At 45.7% G+C, this 17,477-nt stretch overlaps 1 protein-coding gene across 22 annotated transcripts in view; it reads left to right on the top strand.

Moving 5' to 3' along the window:
* The window catches only part of ABLIM1 (actin binding LIM protein 1), a 300,396-nt gene that overhangs the window by 177,487 nt on the left and 105,432 nt on the right, over window positions 1–17,477 (top strand). For all 22 annotated transcript variants that reach the window (XM_032313773.1, XM_032313797.1, XM_032313794.1 and 19 more), the window contains exons 5-6: window positions 13,982–14,108; window positions 15,579–15,672. In XM_032313773.1, the coding sequence (XP_032169664.1) occupies window positions 13,982–14,108; window positions 15,579–15,672 (221 nt within the window). The remainder of the gene's footprint in view (window positions 1–13,981; window positions 14,109–15,578; window positions 15,673–17,477) is intronic.

The following is a 17,477-nucleotide window of genomic DNA, read 5'->3' as shown; positions in this document are numbered from 1 at the left end:
TGACAGGACCAGGGCTCGGTAGGCCTTGAGGAGTTTGGCAACCTGGAGCTCCTGAGGTTAGCTTTTAACCTGGAGGATGACCAGATGAAAGCCATGTTCTAGAAAGATTGAGGTAGTAATGGGGATATTCCTATGCAAAATCAATGACTTGGGATCAGGGATCAGGGTTGGGGAGATCATTGATTATGGGCAGAGGAGAGAGAAAAGATGAAGAATGTGAATGTTCAAGAAAGACTATAGGATGTCATTCATTCATTCATTCATTCACTCATTCCACAAACATTTCTTTGAGTACCAGTGATGTTCCAGCCACTAGCCCAATTCTTTATTCTATAGTTAACATAGCTAGAACTTTATTTTATACTTAACATTAGGTGTGAGACAATTGTCACAACTGAGAATACAACATCTGTACATAACCTATTGCATTTTAGTTGTGTACATGTGTGCCCACCTCTACCACCAAGATAATGACCTCATTAATATAGGGACCCTATTTTCTCTCTCTCTTTCACAAGGTCTAGCACAGAAAGCCCTACATCAGCATTCTGGAAATTGAATCAAAGCCATCTCTTTCTCTAAATGGGCTAATGACAATTCTTTTTAAAGATTTTATTTATTTATTTGACAGACAGAGATCACAAATAGGCAGAGAGACAGGCAGAGAGAGAGGAAGGGAAGCAGGCTCCCTGCTGAGCAGAGAGCCCAACGTGGGGCTCGATCCCAGGACCCTGAGATTACGATCTGAGCCGAAGGCAGAGGCCCTAACCTCCTGAGCCACCCAGGTGCCCCAATAACAATCTTTTTGATGGGTGTAGGTATTCACTGTAAAATAATACAAATGTTACAGAAAAGTTCAAAAAGGAGATAAAAATCACCTGAAATCTCATCACCAAGAGAGCATCTCTATGAACATTTTGGTGAACATTCTTCTGGATTTTGTTAAGTGCTATAGATATGTACAACTTTACATAAATTCTTCTCATAGCATCCCGTTCACATGTCTTTTCAAAAATCATTTACTGTTTTGAGGGTTGCACAAAGGACTGAAAGCCTTGAATTAGCTTAAGCCCCTTGGCAAGAAGGCCTATGCACAGATGTCTTGCCCAGAGCTGTGCTTTGCGTTTCTAGTGAGGCACTGATGACCCTGTCGTGTTAGTTCTCCGCATGCTCATCTCTCCTGCCAGACGATGAGCTACTTAATAACAAGGACCGTGTATGTATTTTTTTGATTCTTATGACTCTCACCATGCCCACAGCAAGTACACAGCACATTGGTTTAGCGAGTGAATTGATGCCCACCCTGGAGGGCCTCTGAGGGACTAAGTCTTAGCTGCCAGGTCCAGGGAGTTCTGACTGCTGTTTGAATGAGTGAGTGAAGAGTGAAGAATGAAGATGGCTGTTGTGGTTCTGGGAAATCATACAGGCACAGCTCAGGTGCATGTGTGGTTTGGGGAATTGGCATGTTTAAAAATCACCTTTATTTTCATATTTACCACATTACTCCCTTATTTAATAAAAGGGGAAACAGTTATTGTTTCAGATAGATCTGTTGATGACAGTATCACAGATTGGTGTTTTGTTTTAAAGGTTTTATTTATTTATTTATTTATTTGACAGAGAGCGAGAAAGAGCAGCAGAGAGAGAGGGAGAAGCAGACTCCCCACTGAGCAGGGAGCCTGGTGTGGGGCTCGATCCCAGGACTCCGGGATCATGACCTGAGCTAAAGGCAGACTGACTGAGCCTCCCAGGTGCCCCATGTTTTATTTTGTTTTGTTTTAAGTAGAAGGGCCAAGAAAGATATTTCCCCAACTTGAAGCGTGAGGTTGGAGGGAAGGCTTACCTCTCTGGGCGTCTCAGGTGTGAGCCCTGGCCTGGAGGGGCGGGGGTCTAACCTGGTGTGTCAGTTCCAGTCGTGCGGTGCCGGCTGTGGAGGAGGGTATGAGAGGGTTTGGAATTTAAATACTAGCCAGAGGGTCACTGCAGAGAAACATTAATATTCAGATTTTTTTCCAGACTGAAATCCATAACCATGATGAGTCCGACATAAAGATCCCAGAGTGACACATCTTTTCACTTCACCAAGAACTCGATCATCTCAGTTATAAGAAAGGAAGAGAAGTTTCTGCTTTGATAGGGAATTGGTGTGATTTATGCAGATGAAAGCAAAAGTGAATACAAAAAGTGCCTTAGCGAATGGAAGGTCAATGACATTGTTTCACTAGATATGCCTCTTACATAGTAAGACCAACACCTTCTAACAACATATCAGTAAAACTAGAATTTTATTGCTTGGACCAGCATTCTTCAGTTGAATTTAGTTTTTCAGTGGCAGTAAAAAGCTAATTGTATATATCAAGAGTTGTATGACCCTATAGATTGTCCTGGAAGGATATTTTAGAAACTGTATTACTTGTGGTGCTTGTCTCCAGCAGGGAGGGAGAGAAGGAAATTATTTTTACTCTATGAAAAAAATTTTACTGTGTATATATGAATTACCTATTTAAAACAAAAGTAGATTAAAAATAAAATAATGTGGGGCACCTGGGTGGCTCAGTCGGTTAAGCATCTGCCTTCAGCTCAGGTGATGATCTCAGGGTCCTGGGATCGAGCCCCGCATGGGGCTCCCTGCTCAGTGGGGAGCCTGCTTCTCCCTCTCCCTCTGCCTGCAGTTCCCCGTGCTTGTGCTCTCTCTATCTGTCAAATAAGCAAAATCTTTGAAAATAAATAAATAAAATAATGCTAACTTTACAAAATAAAACAAAAGGCTTATTCCATACTAAAAAAATGCACTTTGCCCTTCTGTGGCCTTCGGTGTGTGCATGTTAAGTGACTGGTCACATGATGAAAGTCCTGAAACAGACGTTCTACCCCTTTTCTTCTTCCTGTCTCTGGGAGGGAGTAAATGAGCTGATGTCTGCTCATGAGTACAGAACCAGAGAAACTGACCTCGAGCTCAAGTGTGATTTCCCCTGCAGCAGGAGCTCCTGTATGCTGAGTGACCACAGCCAGTTAAAGATTTATCTTTAACTCTTCACTAGGTTAAAGTTCACAACCAAATTAGGGAAACCAGTACAAGCACAAGCCTTCTTGGTACATTTTTCATTGAAGTGCAGTTCACATAACAAAACCATTTTAATGTGAACATTCTAGTACATTCACGAGGTTGTACGGCCACAACCTCTATCTGGTTCCAAAACATTTTCATCACCCCAGAAGAAAACTCCCAAGCCCATAAAGCAGCCCCTCCCCATTCCCTCCTCCCAGCCCCTGGCAACTACCAGTCTGCTGTCCATCTCTGCGTATGTATGGATTCTATTTCATATAAATGGAATATATAAAATGAAACAAGATGGGATCGGGAGGGAGACAAACCATAAGAGACTCTTAATCCCACAAAACAAGCTGAGGGTTGCTGTGGGGAGAGGGGTATTGAGAGGGTGGTTGGGTTATGGACATGGGCGAGGGTATGTGCTCTGGTGAGTGCTGTGAAGTATGTAAGACTGATGATTCACAGACCTGTACCCCTGGGGCCAAAAATACATTTTATGTTAATAAAAAATAAAAAATAAAAATTTAAATAGTAAAAATAAATAAATAAATGGAAGTGCCCCTTTGTGCCTGTCTTCTCCCACTTAGCATAATATTTTCAAGGTTCACACAGGTTGTAGCATGTATCAGTACTCCATTCCTTTTTGTGGCTGAATAATATTCCATTATGTGGATAGAATACACAATTTGTTCATCCAGTCATCTGTGAGTGAACCGTTCGGTCATCTCCATCTTTTGGCTGTTGTGCATAGTGTTGCTGTGCACGTGCATGGGAGTATTGGTCTGAGCCCCTGTTTTTAATTCATCTGAGGCCTGGTACAATTTTAAGAGGCGTTGGACAAGGTCTATCTCAAATCTCAAAAGCAGTGGCTACCAAATTTTCTGATTCTCCCCCAGAAACTGTTGGGTTGGTATCCACTAATGTTCACCATGTGGCAGGCTGAATGCCACCGAATGGCCCCAGGTGGCAGCCTTCATCTGGGGAACCTGCCTGCTTCCTCTCCTACTCTTTCTTCCCTTCTCTCTTCTACCTGTTTTCCTCCTCCATTGGTGGCCATAACTTGAGCAGAGAACTACTTAGTCCTGCTGGGAGAAATCTGACCCCCCGTTTTCTCCACCCTGTCCAGCAGAGTATCCATAGTCCTGAGGACTCGGATTTTGAACTTCAGACACGTTAGTTCTGTCTTCCTGCACAAATTCAGGTAACAGGTGCCCTTTTGAGGGATGGCTCAGGGATCAAGTTTACGAGGCATGTCTGGATTATGCACTGTAAGCAGAAAGAAGAAGTGCTCCAAGCCCACAGAAAAATGTGGGCGGAGCCGTGTGCTAGGTGCAAAGTCATTCACTCTGTCCTGGGGGAGGCCCCATAGGAACCACTGAGGCTTTGGCTGGAACTCCTCACCCGTGTAAGCTGGAAATCAACCTCCTTGAGGCTTCCATGGGACCACAGGCTTTTCCAAGAGCATCCCATGATGAGGCAGGATTGGGCTTTGTTTCCATGACTCTCCAACTTCCTCTTGCTGTCCTGGTGGCATTTTTAGTCAAGAGGGAATCCTACTTTTGATCTCCGGTGAATCCCTGGGATGTGTGCATATCATCAGAAATGATGCTGAGTAGCCACATGAAGCAAATACAGCCTGGCAGTGCAGGGGAAGGGCCTGAAAAGCCGTGAACCTTTCAGTCTATCCTTTGCCAGCTGGGCTTTTGAAATTGTTAGTTGGGAATTTGGCCGTTGTGACTCTGCTTATTAGGATGGTGGTTTATTCCATGAATATAGCCCATCTCCATTTTTTAGCTGTGGTTCTGAAAACACGGACGTGGGCCTGCGTGTACACACATACATGGAGTTCTCCTTGATAGGACCTTAAACCTGAAAATGAGAGCAAATGACAAAATAGTGCTAATGTTTTATACTAATATTTTTTATTTCCTATCAAAGAATCTCATCACATCTCCAGGGAATACAAGCATGTTATCATTTTTCTTTATGATTTATTTGAGAGAAAGAGAGAGAAAGAGAGAGCACGGGAAGGAACCAAAGGAAAGGGAAAGGAGACTCGGTGCCAAGCACAGAACCCAGCGCAGGGCTTGATCCCACAACCCTAAGATCACGACATGAGCTGAAATCAGATACTCCACTGACTGAGCCAGCCAGGTGCCCCAGCGTGTTAGAATTTTTATTTCTAGTTCAGAGAGTGGAAGAGTAGTCGTTCAGGAGTTTCTTATGCAAGGCGGTGGACACCATGCTTAAGCAGATGTTCAGGTTCCCAACTTGTAATCAGTTTTCAATATCCTTTCCAAAGTACATGTTCTGTTCCATATATGCATAGTCTCCAGTATCTGGCATCCTCACTGTGTGTAAGGCTCCCATATCATTCACTGTGTTGCAAACAGGTCCTGGGGAACCCAATGGGAAATAAGTCCTGTTGGAACCACTCTCAAGTCCGGTGCTGAGTGCTGTGTCATGTTCATGGGCCATTCAAAGCCATATTCCAAAGGCAACTGGCAGAGATTCTCAGACTCTCCATTCTAATGCTTTTGGGGTGCAGGTCTGGGTTGGTATCAAGTCCATGATAGACTGTCTTCTGTTTCTTTGATGTTTATCAACCTGCCAAGCAGCACTAGCCATGAGGTTCCTACTTAGTGATTTCATAGTTAATGGAGAGGAAAGTCAACAATCTGGCTCCTTTTAATTTTCCATTCAGATCCTGGTCATGAATCTGGGAAATAGCCACACACGTACACATGCACAATACTAGTTGAAGGAAAGGACTTCCTGACCTTGAGAATGCATAACTCCTAACAGAATTCTGTGAGTACTGGTTTAGAGGTTAGAATGGGAAGTTTCAAATGTGTAAATGGTCCATATTTATAAAAATTATGAGCAATGTAACTGAAATTCCTTACGTATATATATGTGACACACAGTTTTAAAAGAAGGAAAGGTAAGATTTAGAGGACTCGGATAAAGGCTTGTTGCCAGGCCTGCCTTCTACTTTCCTGATGAAGGCTGATAACCTGTTGCTATTATAGCCTACGAAACTTGTTGTTGCACAGTATTGTTTTCCAAAGACAACACGGACCTTCACTTAAAATAGCAGGTCCCAGTCTGTTCTGGCTTGTGGTGTTTCCATCGTGGCCATCAAGATAGCAAAGGGAGCAGCTGACCTAAGCCGGGACATGAGCTATTATGGAAAAGTCTGGCTCAAGGTTAAATATTTAAGCAGCACATAACCTTTGAAAAGAATTCATTTTTAGTGATTTGAGATATGAATTACTTATAGCATTGAGACCCCTTTTTGCCATAGACTGGCAAGTATCTTGTACCTGCATGAACATTGCCCCCCAACCCCAAGGCCAATATTTATCTCGTGACCTCATATTGTTTTTTTGGCTAATGGTGGCCTGGAATTTCAGAAGTCAGAATGCGCTTTTGAGAAGTGCTTAGCCCAACATGTTTGCAGATTTCACAGTGTGTTTTTGTCCTTCCCTACCCTTTTGTATGGTGACCCTGCACCCGACATGATAAAAAAGAACTTGGTGACTTGGTTTCAACTAAAAACAAAACAAAACAACAACAACAACAACAACAACAAAACAAAAAAACTGGACTGTGGACAGTCAATATTTGTCAACTCATAAAGGTCTGATTTGGAACCTGACCACACTGAGCAGCATGATAAAAGGACATCAACATTCAACCACAACCACTTGTTAGATTGACATTCCTATCATTACTAGGGTGATGTGGCCTTTCTGGTCAAGGAAAGGTTTTCAAATACCCAAATCCTTTACATCTTAAAGACCTTAAAACTCTAGGCCAACTCTTACTAAAATAATAATAATAATAATAATAACATAAAGAGAGTCTAGATTTTTTTTTTTTCATCTATAGGTTGCAAACTGGAAGTCCTACAGAAAAGGCCAGGCTAGTCACCTAAGGGCACAGGTCAGTTTCACAGTGACACCAGGGAGCAATTGACATTTAGACTCTGCGGAGGGGTAGGAACCCTAGCAAACTGGAAATATCTGTCCTGTGTGAAGTTGGCAACCACCACATGCCTCCAAACTGTTATTCCCATGAGGGAATCCATGTGTCCAAGGCTGAGCTGACATGGGTTGAAGGCTTGTGTCAAAGGCAGCTTGTTAACCTGGGAGAATCAGCTCGCTTTCCTCTTGTGTCCTTCCTTTCCCTCTTGTTTGGATAGAACAAGATAGAACAAGATAGACTTCTCCTGCTTGGATAGAACAGCTATTCTCCTGCACCATTTATCCCACAGTGAAGGAGAAATCCACGTCCCGTAGGAAGAGTTGAATGTCAAGATCTGGCATCATTAAATTCAGGATCTCAAGTGAGCCAAACTCTGGAACTTAAGTTTGGTTTTGGCTTTGTTCTTTTTTTTTTTTTTTAAATCTTGAAGCTCTTTGGTCCGAGTCCTGGCCAGGGGTAAAGGGCCTCTCGTTAACGTTCTATTAAAAGGACACCACTTGAATATTTTACAGGGTGTCCAAAGTCTAACTCTACGTTCTAATAATAATGATCTAAATATGAAACGATTTTGCTTCCGTTTATTTTTCATCCTCCGTGCACAGCCATGACCCTGTGCACTAATCTCCGGTAATAACAAATAGAGTTTTTGTTTCCTTATTATTTTTTGAAAAGGATTCCAGGGAAACCTGGAATTTGCTGGAGCTTATATGAGCAATAGTTTAAATACTGAAACCTGTTTCCTTTTTATTCTTAATTTTTAATTTTTTTTTTTCCAGCAAAGTAAGGAAATACTCAGAACTGACTCAAAATCCCTGGAGACATTTTATAACATCCCAGGACGCGAGCAAGCATCAATTGCAGGAGGAAAGTCTCCCTCTGGTCCCTTTTACAGTTTACAAGACAATGTTTTATTATTATTATTAATATGTATTATTTATTTGCACAACAATTCTCTACTTTCACAGTCTTCCCATTCCAGTGAACACCTCGTGCTCCCTTGCCATCCTGGTTCTTTTTGCCCAGTGATAACAGAAGAGATGATCATCAGAAAGCCAAACCCATGGGTGGAGGTTGGGTTCAGAGAAGCTCTGTGAGCTGCAGAGTTGAGCGCATGTGCCCTTGAGAACAGAAGATTCCCACTGTGCGGCTAATTGGACACTGTTTCCGCGCATGGCTGTGTGCAAAGCTGAAGCCCGCCCAGGGCCCAGTATCCTGGGGGGAAAGTGAAGCGTTTGCATCAGTCTCGAAGGTCCCTCCAGCTGTTCGATGTTCTGTGATCTGTAAAATGCAGATAATCCCTGCCCTTCCAGGTTAGCAGGAGCCCTGAGAGTGGGTGGAGAGAACCCACAGGCCAGACCTTTCCAAAGTTAAAAGCTGAATAGTAACTATAATAATGGTAATGGTAATGGGATGGTGACGACGGAACCACAGAGACCAAAATGCCTTCCCCGGGGGCTGATGATGGGCCTCGCCTGTTTGTTGAGGGGGAAGAGGAAATGCAGGTTACTGCATGCGTGAGAACAGACGCTGAGTGTATATACACTCAGGAGGGTGGGTCCGGCCAACCTACCCATTCTACAGATGAAGATACTGAAACCCATGGCTTACCTAGCCTGCCCGATGCCCCTCGGCTCCATGTCAGAGCTGGATTTCCACTCCAGGTCTCTTTGCTTCCCAAGTCCTTGACTGTTGGGAAATGCACGATTTGTATATGCAACAGACCAAAGCACAGGTGGGACAGACTGGTGAACAGCCTTGTTTTTTTCCTTTCATTACTTGTATCATCTTTGATCAGAGTTCCCTTTCCCACCCTTAATCCCATCTTAGGCAGATCCGCAGCTGTCGGGTCACCTTCAGCTCCTCGGAATCCCCGACTGGATCCTCCTGTCCGTTTCAGAGCTACACTCTGGCCCAGCTCAGACCCGACCCCAAGTAGAGACTGACAGTGGACACAACATCTTCTTCCCTCTTTCTTTACCTCCTTCCTGTCCTGTGGCTCCTTTGTGGGCCAGTCAGGGACAAGAGGGATTGGAAGTAGAAGGGACGAGGTGTTAGGAACCTGGCATTGTCACGCTGCTCTCTCAGCTAACACTGGCTGGAGACATTTCTTATGGGGGTGCACGTCGAGTTCCTTGACAAAAGCATGCATTTTCAGGTTAACCTCTGGCAACAAACTCCCCCCACCTCCCAGCCTCAGGTCCTGCTCCTTGTAGCCTCCTACCCTTTTCCTAACGAAGTCCCCAAGCCTCAGCAGGCAACTTTCTCCGGTGGGTTCGTTCTAGATGCTTGGGCGTGAGTACCAGCTACAAGACTTCAGGGCATCCCGCAGTGAGCCAAACAGTGGAAGTGAAGGCCAGTCCCTCTCCACCTCTCCTTTGGCTTCCATTTGGGGTGGGGCCGGGAGACTCCAACCAGCTTCCTGCCTTCCAAATCTTCCAAATTCAGCAGGCTCTAGATTTTTCTGGTTATGAATGCTTCCAAGGTGTAGGATATTCCAATGAGTTTGTTCCAAGAACTCTAACGCCAAGCTTCTCTTGGACCCATAGGCGTGCTAGGGCCTGAGCTTCCCCACTCAGTAAACTTCTAGGTCCTTCCTCTCAGGGTCCTCTAATCCCTGTCACAGCAGCGGGGAGAGAACACCCCCACCCTCCCGCTGTGTGGACAGCTCCCTGCTAACTCCCCCCAGGCACTTTCAGATTTCTGATTTCAGAAGTAGGTAGGAAATGGGGGTTGGTAATCATCAGGAGAACCTACTGGTTTTTTGCAAAGTCCTCAAGGATATTCCTGGCATCCTTCTTTAGGAGATGGAATATTTATTCTACCTGGTTTTCTTTTCCAGAGCTCCATGTCCTCTGTCCTCTTCTCTGGAGAGGCATCCTCACAGAGTAAGACATCTTTTGGGCCCTACTTTTCCCAAGTGAGAAATTCTTAAAAGGCAGAAATCGTTGTCAAGGAGAAAATAGGTGTCAGTCTGATAGGACCTTAAGTGCTGCCCAAGTGCAGACATCTTTCTCAGCTTGGGAACACAAGTTTTCTCGCTGAGAGCCATTTGTCACCTTCTTCAACTTCAATACTTTCAAAGCCCAGGTGTTCATGACCTGACGCCCCCCTCCAAAAAAAAAAAAAAAAAGGAGACAGTCAAGATCGCTGTTCTCAAGGGTATTTGTGGCCTTAGAACAAAGTGATACAAATATGGAACCAGATGTGTCATTAGATATTAGTTTAACTCAGGCATAATTCACCAAATTCCTGCTCCTCTCTTAGCTCTTGGTGCCACAAATGAAAGGCTTGAGGGAAAGTGTTTATGGTTGTTGTGTTTTTCTCTTCTCACATCTGGTGATTCTTTGTTTTCGGTGGAATACTGGCAAGTTGCTAGGAGGTTTAATTTCCTTGATGCTGCTCCGTAGTCACCGATTTCCGACTTCGGCAATAATTCCAGCGCCAATCGCCAGCTTTCTATATTTACCGGCAGCTGCTTCAGTGATGTGGAAACAATTTTCTCAACAGCTGAAAACCATGAAGATACAGAGTGGGACATTTTGTTCTTTATACAAGAGCTTAGTTGGGATGAGCAAGGGAGGAGTGAACGACCCAGCACGAATCTTTTTGTCTCTGCATCTTTTCCACTTTTCCCAGCATGACATCAGGCTTACGTGGAGAATTGAGGGTTTTGTCCAGAAAGGAATGAGTGGGCAGCCTCTGCAGCATATGCCAGAATAGTTTGTTTCAGCCAGTGGGACCGGTATTCTACCTTCTAGGAGGTGGTCTTTGATTTGCTTGGTTTATGCCTAAAGGTTTGGGAGGAAGGAGGCTCATCTCCATCTCTGCATCTGCCCCACTTTACCGGCTGCCTCGCTCTAGACATTCAGCATTTGGTGAAGGCTTCTCTGTAAACCATTGTCGAAGACAGTTGCAGAACATCTGCCGTCCATAGGACGCTGCAGGGCACAGAGGAGTTGAGAAGTGTGGGACACCACCTGTGTCCAGACGGCAGGCATTCTGACCATATGACTGAGTAGTAAACGGTCCCCTCTCTGTAAAGCCCTCACGTGGTGCCTGGTTCATCCAAAAGCCTCAGTGCAGAATGGTCAGAGAAGTTGCTGTCACTCTCAAATTGTGTCTCAGCTGCTTTCAAAGCTCTGGGATATCTGGGCATTCAAGACTTACCATCCAGAAATGGGGCGTCTAGTCCTACCTCTGCTCCCACCAAAAAAAGGTAGAGCCACACTGAGAGGCTAACATGGACCAGGCATTCTAAGTATTATGCAAAGCATGTCACAGCTGGCATTTCACACATGAAGAAGAGGGGATTCAGAGACGGTAACTTGCCCAAATTAATCCTGGGGTCCTAATTCCAAAGCCTGGGCTCTTACCATCCCCAGGCCGTCCATCTCCCTAGATCTCAGCACTGTGCAGGGAGAGACCCCATATGGCTCTGCCAACCCTCCTGAGCCCTACTGTTTTCAGTATCTAAAATTGAAAGCCATCTCTAAAATTTATTTTCTGACTGGGAAAAAAACCAAAAACAGAAACTACCAACCGGCATCTTCCTTATTATTTTAAGTCTTTACTGCCACCTAGTGGGCATGATCTAATCAGAAAAACGGAAAAAAAAATTAGTTCAACATGGATTAGAAATTGTCAATTCAAAAAAAAATTGTCAATTCACATTACTGATCCCATGCTCCTAACCTTTAAAAATTGTACGTATGAGAAAATATCATGGCCTTCCACTTAGTCAACTTATAGTAAACTACCAGGTGTGATATCCCCTTTATAAAGATTTTTGTTGAGATGCTGGGAAACATAAACTCTAGTTAAAAAAATAAACAAAAACCTACATAATGCTTTGTGATCATATAATACACATTCAGCTAATAATGGGCAATACTTACAGAAATCTTAATCTGCAATAATTTAGAACTTGTATAGCAATTATATTTTTAACTTTATAAATATTTGCTTTTTTTTTTTACATTCTTGTGATAACAAAAAAATAATTCAAACAACACAGAAGACACGAAGTAAAAAGTCCTCCTTCACAGAGAAAAGTATCTTAAGAGTTTCGGGTTTTTTGTTTTTTTTTTTTTTTCAGGAAATGTGTTGTTTCCTATACAAGCATGTGTGCAAATACATATATAGCCTTTACTGTTTTTTTCTAAATTAGCTTATGCTACATACACTGTTCCATAGGCTACTTTTTTTTTTAACTTAATCTATTTTGAACACTTTTCCATGTCAGCACACAAACTGACCTCATTCTTTTTAACAATACATACTATTCCTGTATTCCAGATTCTACCATAATTGATGTAACCAGATCCTCAGTAAGGCCCCATTGGCTCTTTTCAGTTTTGTTGTTACAGAAGTGCTATAGGAAATGAATTTATTTTCCTCAGGGAATACGTACATGGACACATGCCCCACACACACACTCTTTTGAAATTGTTTTGTAGACTAAAATCTTACACAGGAAATTGCTGGATCTAAAGGTATATTGATTGATACCCACTGACCAAAGTTCACCAGAAACATGCCTGTAGTCAAAAAAAAAAAAAAAAAAAAAAGGGAAGAAAAATAGTGAAATTAATGTAAGCCGCCGCACGGGAAAACAGCAGGGGAGTCATGGTGAGTCTCTCTGGAGGAAACGTCATAGGATGGGAGTATTTGGTGGGTGGTATTAAGGGGGAGCCTAGGCAGCGGGAGCTCTTCTGGGCGGGGTGCTGTCAAGACACAGGAACAGGTCTGTGGTTGCGCATCTCACCAAGTTTTTCTAGGAGGAGAAAAGAGTTGAAGTAGGGCGTGGAGTCACTGGTAAAGCAGCAGCAGTCACACATGTGGTCGGAAGAGGGGGGTGTTTCATCATTCTGTGCGCCGACGGGCCTGGTCTGGGACTTGCTATATTCCGTGAGGGTTTCTTCTAATCTGCAAGGACACGACGGCCAACCTCCCGGCAAAGCTGGGTTTCGTTTGCTCAGCTGCGTTGATTTTAACTGTCCGTGGATGTTTATGTTGCTTTCCAAAAAGGTTGCATCAATTTACATTCTTCTGGGTTCTTTTAAGTACTCAACTTCCTAACAACAAGGTATTTAATCATGAGAATAACGGCGATTATAATAATAGGAAATGTTTATAGGGCCACTTCCCATGTGCCAGCCTCACTGCTAACCATTACTTCATTGAATCCTCATTGGAGGTTTGAGACAGGCACTCATAAGGCCCCAGCTTTCATACGAGGAAACCAAGGCTTAGAAGCGGGGAGAACTGGCCTGGGTCACGTGGCGGGCCAACAAGTTGTGGAGCTGGGCTGGGACCCAGGAACCAGGCCAGCTCCTTCCAGAGCCCACACCCTTTACCGCAAAGAAACACTTTCTCCTTCATCTGCCTCATAGGAGCCTGCCACGGAGAATTTAAAGCTAAGGAATTAAGAGCTATTCAATTGGTGGTCACGCATCTTCAAAAGTCCGGTTTAGGATGATAAGGCAGGAAAGTCCCATGAACAAAAATGAGATTCACGGGCGGCTTCCCAGGTGTCCCATATATATTGTTGGGTGTGGCATTTAGCACGCCATGCTCAACTACTCGCATGTGCCCTCAATTCATAGAAGCCTCGGAGAGCTTCCCAAAGATCACAGCCAGGACAGCGTAATGAAATGTTCTGTGGGCCAGCTGGAGCACGGGGGGGGGGGTATGTCAGTCACCACCAAGGCGATGAACGGAGGAAGGCCATCCATCCCCTGGATCCACTGGGGTCCCTGAAGCTCCCAAGCTGTGTGAAACTAAGAAAGACAGGATGCAGGGAAAGGAGTGGAAGGACATGGTGCCTAAGTAACTATTTGTTGGGTGCAGGCGGGCGCACACCGGGGTTCAGAGCTGGGCTTCGTGCTTGGATTTTGCAGAACAAACGGGGAGTAATGGCGAGTGGCTGCTCTTTTCCAGACTGTGCCGGCTGCGGGAGAGACATCAAGAACGGGCAGGCGCTGCTGGCCCTGGACAAGCAGTGGCACCTGGGGTGCTTCAAGTGCAAGTCCTGCGGGAAAGTTCTCACCGGGGAGTACATCAGCAAGTAAGGCTGGGGCCCCAGCCCCACCCCCACCCCCCCACAGGACAGAATGACAGACATACGCATCCCACCCTCAGTGCGAACTTCTGCTGTACAACTTCTTTAGTTTTCTTAAAAGAAATTTTATTCTGAGGCTGTCGCCATAGTCTGCCTACAATACCTTTAATGAAGAGGGAATCCTTGCCTCATTCAGCAATTAGCAAAGCTGACATAATGTTGCACTAGCTGTTGTCATCCATTAAGCATTTAGTCATTTTACTTTCCCTAATTTTTTTTTTTTTTTCCTACTTGGAACTAGTAAACCTTTGACCACTTTCTAGGTATTGAACGTATTTGTAGACACCCCCCCCCACACACACACACACCCTAAAGGAAACCACACAGGGTCTAAGCACGGAACCCATTAGAACCAACGCACCAAACAACCTGCCAGGAATGGGTTCCTGTTAGAGTCCGATGCGGGCGCAGATAACAGCTGGAAGAGGGGAAGTGGTGGTGGTGGTGTTGCTTTAATGCAGCTTGGAGAAGCCAGTTGCAGTGGTTACCTTTTGAGTTAAGGAAATGAGTAGGGGGGTCCAGTGGCAGTGAGGGACAATTTTCCCCCCTAAACCTTACTATGATTCAAAAAATGTTCCCCAACCAGGTAAATAATCTCAGCTATTAAAAAAATTAAGGGAATTTAATTTAAAAATAGAGTGAAAAAACAACCGCAAAAGTAGCACGGACCCCACCCCCTGGAAATCCAATTCCATAGGTCGGGGAGAAGCCAAAACACCTGTATCAGAAGGAAGAAACTTCACAGGGGATTTCTGACACGCAGCCAAGGAAAGAAGAGACAGGAAAGTGCCCGGATGTTAAACTAGCCCAGTAGGCTGTGTGGGAGTTGATAACTGGGCTTTCTGCAGTGCTGCTTTTTGGGTTTTCCCCCTCAATGGCACACCTAGAAGACTACATGTTTACTGTCCTCTGAGGTAAAAGAAGGAGGTTTCGAGAGGCTGGATGAGAAGGCCCTGTGCCCCTCGGGCTTCCTGAGGGCGGAGGACACAGCGTCTCAGCGCTGCCGGGAGGGCCTTGCATGTGAGCTCAAGGAAGCTGTGAGGGGAAGGTGACCTTGGGGCCTCCTCAGAGGAGGGCGAACACTGCCACCACATCTGAAGCCCATCTGGCTTGGGGGGGAGAGGGAATGGTGCCCCTGTTTTGCTGTTTGAGACAACGGGGAAGCAGCAGTGGTAATCATGTGGTGATTTGGCTGTAATTTCTGTGTAGCCCAGAGAACCACAGCCCTCTGTCCACATCGTTTGGGTCCCTGCGTTGTGATCATGTCTGACCAGGTCCCCAGGCATGCGAATGCTGGGCGGGGGGGAAGCCCGGCCTGCTTCCATTCTGTGAAGAAGGGCTTCGAGAAATAGGGTCCTGGTGTCTTCCCTGCTCCTCAGCCCCCTCTCAGGAGCTGAACAGCCTTCTGTGTTGCAGGGATGGCGCTCCGTACTGTGAAAAGGACTACCAGGGGCTCTTCGGGGTGAAATGCGAGGCCTGTCACCAGTTTATCACAGGGAAAGTCCTGGAGGTAAGTGGCTGCCATCAAAGCTACTGTCATTTTCCTCAGAAGTCGTCAGAAACACAAAAGAGGCTCTTATTCCATTTTTTTTTTTTTCATCTTCACCTCTGTAGGAAGGAGAGTAGTTGTCAGTGACAGCTTTCTCAGGGATTTAACCTGCGGGGCCATCTCCAGAGGCAGTTTTTACTCAATGTTCGCGCGCAACTGGAATGATGGAGAATTTACCAAAAGTGATAAGGGGACGATGAGTTATTATGGAGAAGGAAGGGTTATATGAGACTATTTTTAGATGTCAGAGATGGGAAGTGAAGAGTGTGTTAGAGCCACGTGTGTGCCTGCGTGTGAGAACTGTGCACACGCGTGTGTGCCTCTGTGGGAGTGCGCACGTATGTGCATGTGCACGTACGTGTGAGAGCGTACAGACTCGCGGGGCAGGGGCTCAGCAGTGAAGCCAAGGAGGGGAGGGTGAAAGGTGAAGGCAGACACTTCCCACCCTTAAAAAAACCACATCCTGTGTGACCCAGAACACCCGGTGGGCCAGGCTGAGCCACCGCCTGTCGGGTTCAGGTGTGACTCTTGTGCCACTGAGCCCGGTTCCTGCTTTCTCAGCAGCGGCCCCACCAGCGGCTGCCTCCTGTGGAATGAGGGGCCAGAGTTCAGAGGGAGTCACTGCTTCACTTTACCCCGGCCTGAGGGGCGTTAACCAGATCTGATAAAAAAAAGAAAAAAAGAAAAAAAAAACACGATTACCTCATATCCGTCCCACATTTCAGGGTGGAGAATGTGTCATGGGCAGAGGTAAGTCAGGACGCCCAGCAGCTGGGAAGGCGACCAACAGGTCCTACAGCTTCCACAGACACCAGGGCACCGACGCCACATCAGCTATTCAAACCTCCCAGCAGGGCGGGTTTCAGAGACACCGGGCATAGATCTGACGGGCCCCCAAGTACCCCACGACAAGCTCGGGGCTGCCTTTCTTTCCAGGAGACGTAGAAGGGCCAGGGTCGGCTCTGTGCTAGGACCTGGTGTAGCTACCTGGATTTGGGAGTGACTGCTACAGGTAGTTGTCTTTGACCCAGGGGTAGGGGCCTCCAGGAAGCAGGAGTGACCTCCAGAGAGGCCCAGGGGTAAGGACAAGCAAAGCAGAAACAAGTCAGGCGGGCAGGAGTGCAGGTGTGAGAGGTGATGCTGGGGCCCGCAACCGGTCAGAGCACGAGGGCTTCGAGAGTCACACTCAGGACTTGGGCCTTTATCCTAAGAATGGCAGGAAGCCGTTGAAGTGACTGTAGTTAGAGTCAGGCGTGACGGGATCACATCGCTGTGTGAAGAACGCACGGGGCGGCGCCTGGGTGGCTCAGCCTGTTAGGCATCCAGCTCCTGGTTTTGGCTCAGGTCATGATCTCAGGGTGGTGTTGAGGTCGACGCTCAGCTCAGAGTCTGCTTGACATTCTCTCTCCCTGTCTCTCTGCCCCTCCTGCTCGTGCTTTCTCTCTCTCTCTCTGAAATAAATAAATAAATCTTTTAAAAAAAAACAACACATGGGAGTCCTCAGATACACGCAGACCTACATCCACAGCTGCTCTGTTCCCAACAGCCAGAGACAGAAACAACCCAGTGTCCACGTGTGGACGAATGGACGAAAAAATGTGGGTATAAAGACAAGGAATAACCCTCAGTCTTAAAAAGGATGGAATTCTGACACCTGCTACCACAGGGGTGAACCTCGAGAAATTATGCTAACGGGAAGGGGCCAGGCACAAAGAAAGGGCTGTGTGCGGTTTGCTTCCATTTAGAAGAAATATCCAGAAGAGGTA

Source organism: Mustela erminea, chromosome 14, assembly GCF_009829155.1.
Source record: "Mustela erminea isolate mMusErm1 chromosome 14, mMusErm1.Pri, whole genome shotgun sequence".
NCBI lineage: Eukaryota > Metazoa > Chordata > Mammalia > Carnivora > Mustelidae > Mustela > Mustela erminea.
Note: the sequence above shows the minus strand (reverse complement) of the source record. Positions and strands in the feature narration are given on the sequence as shown.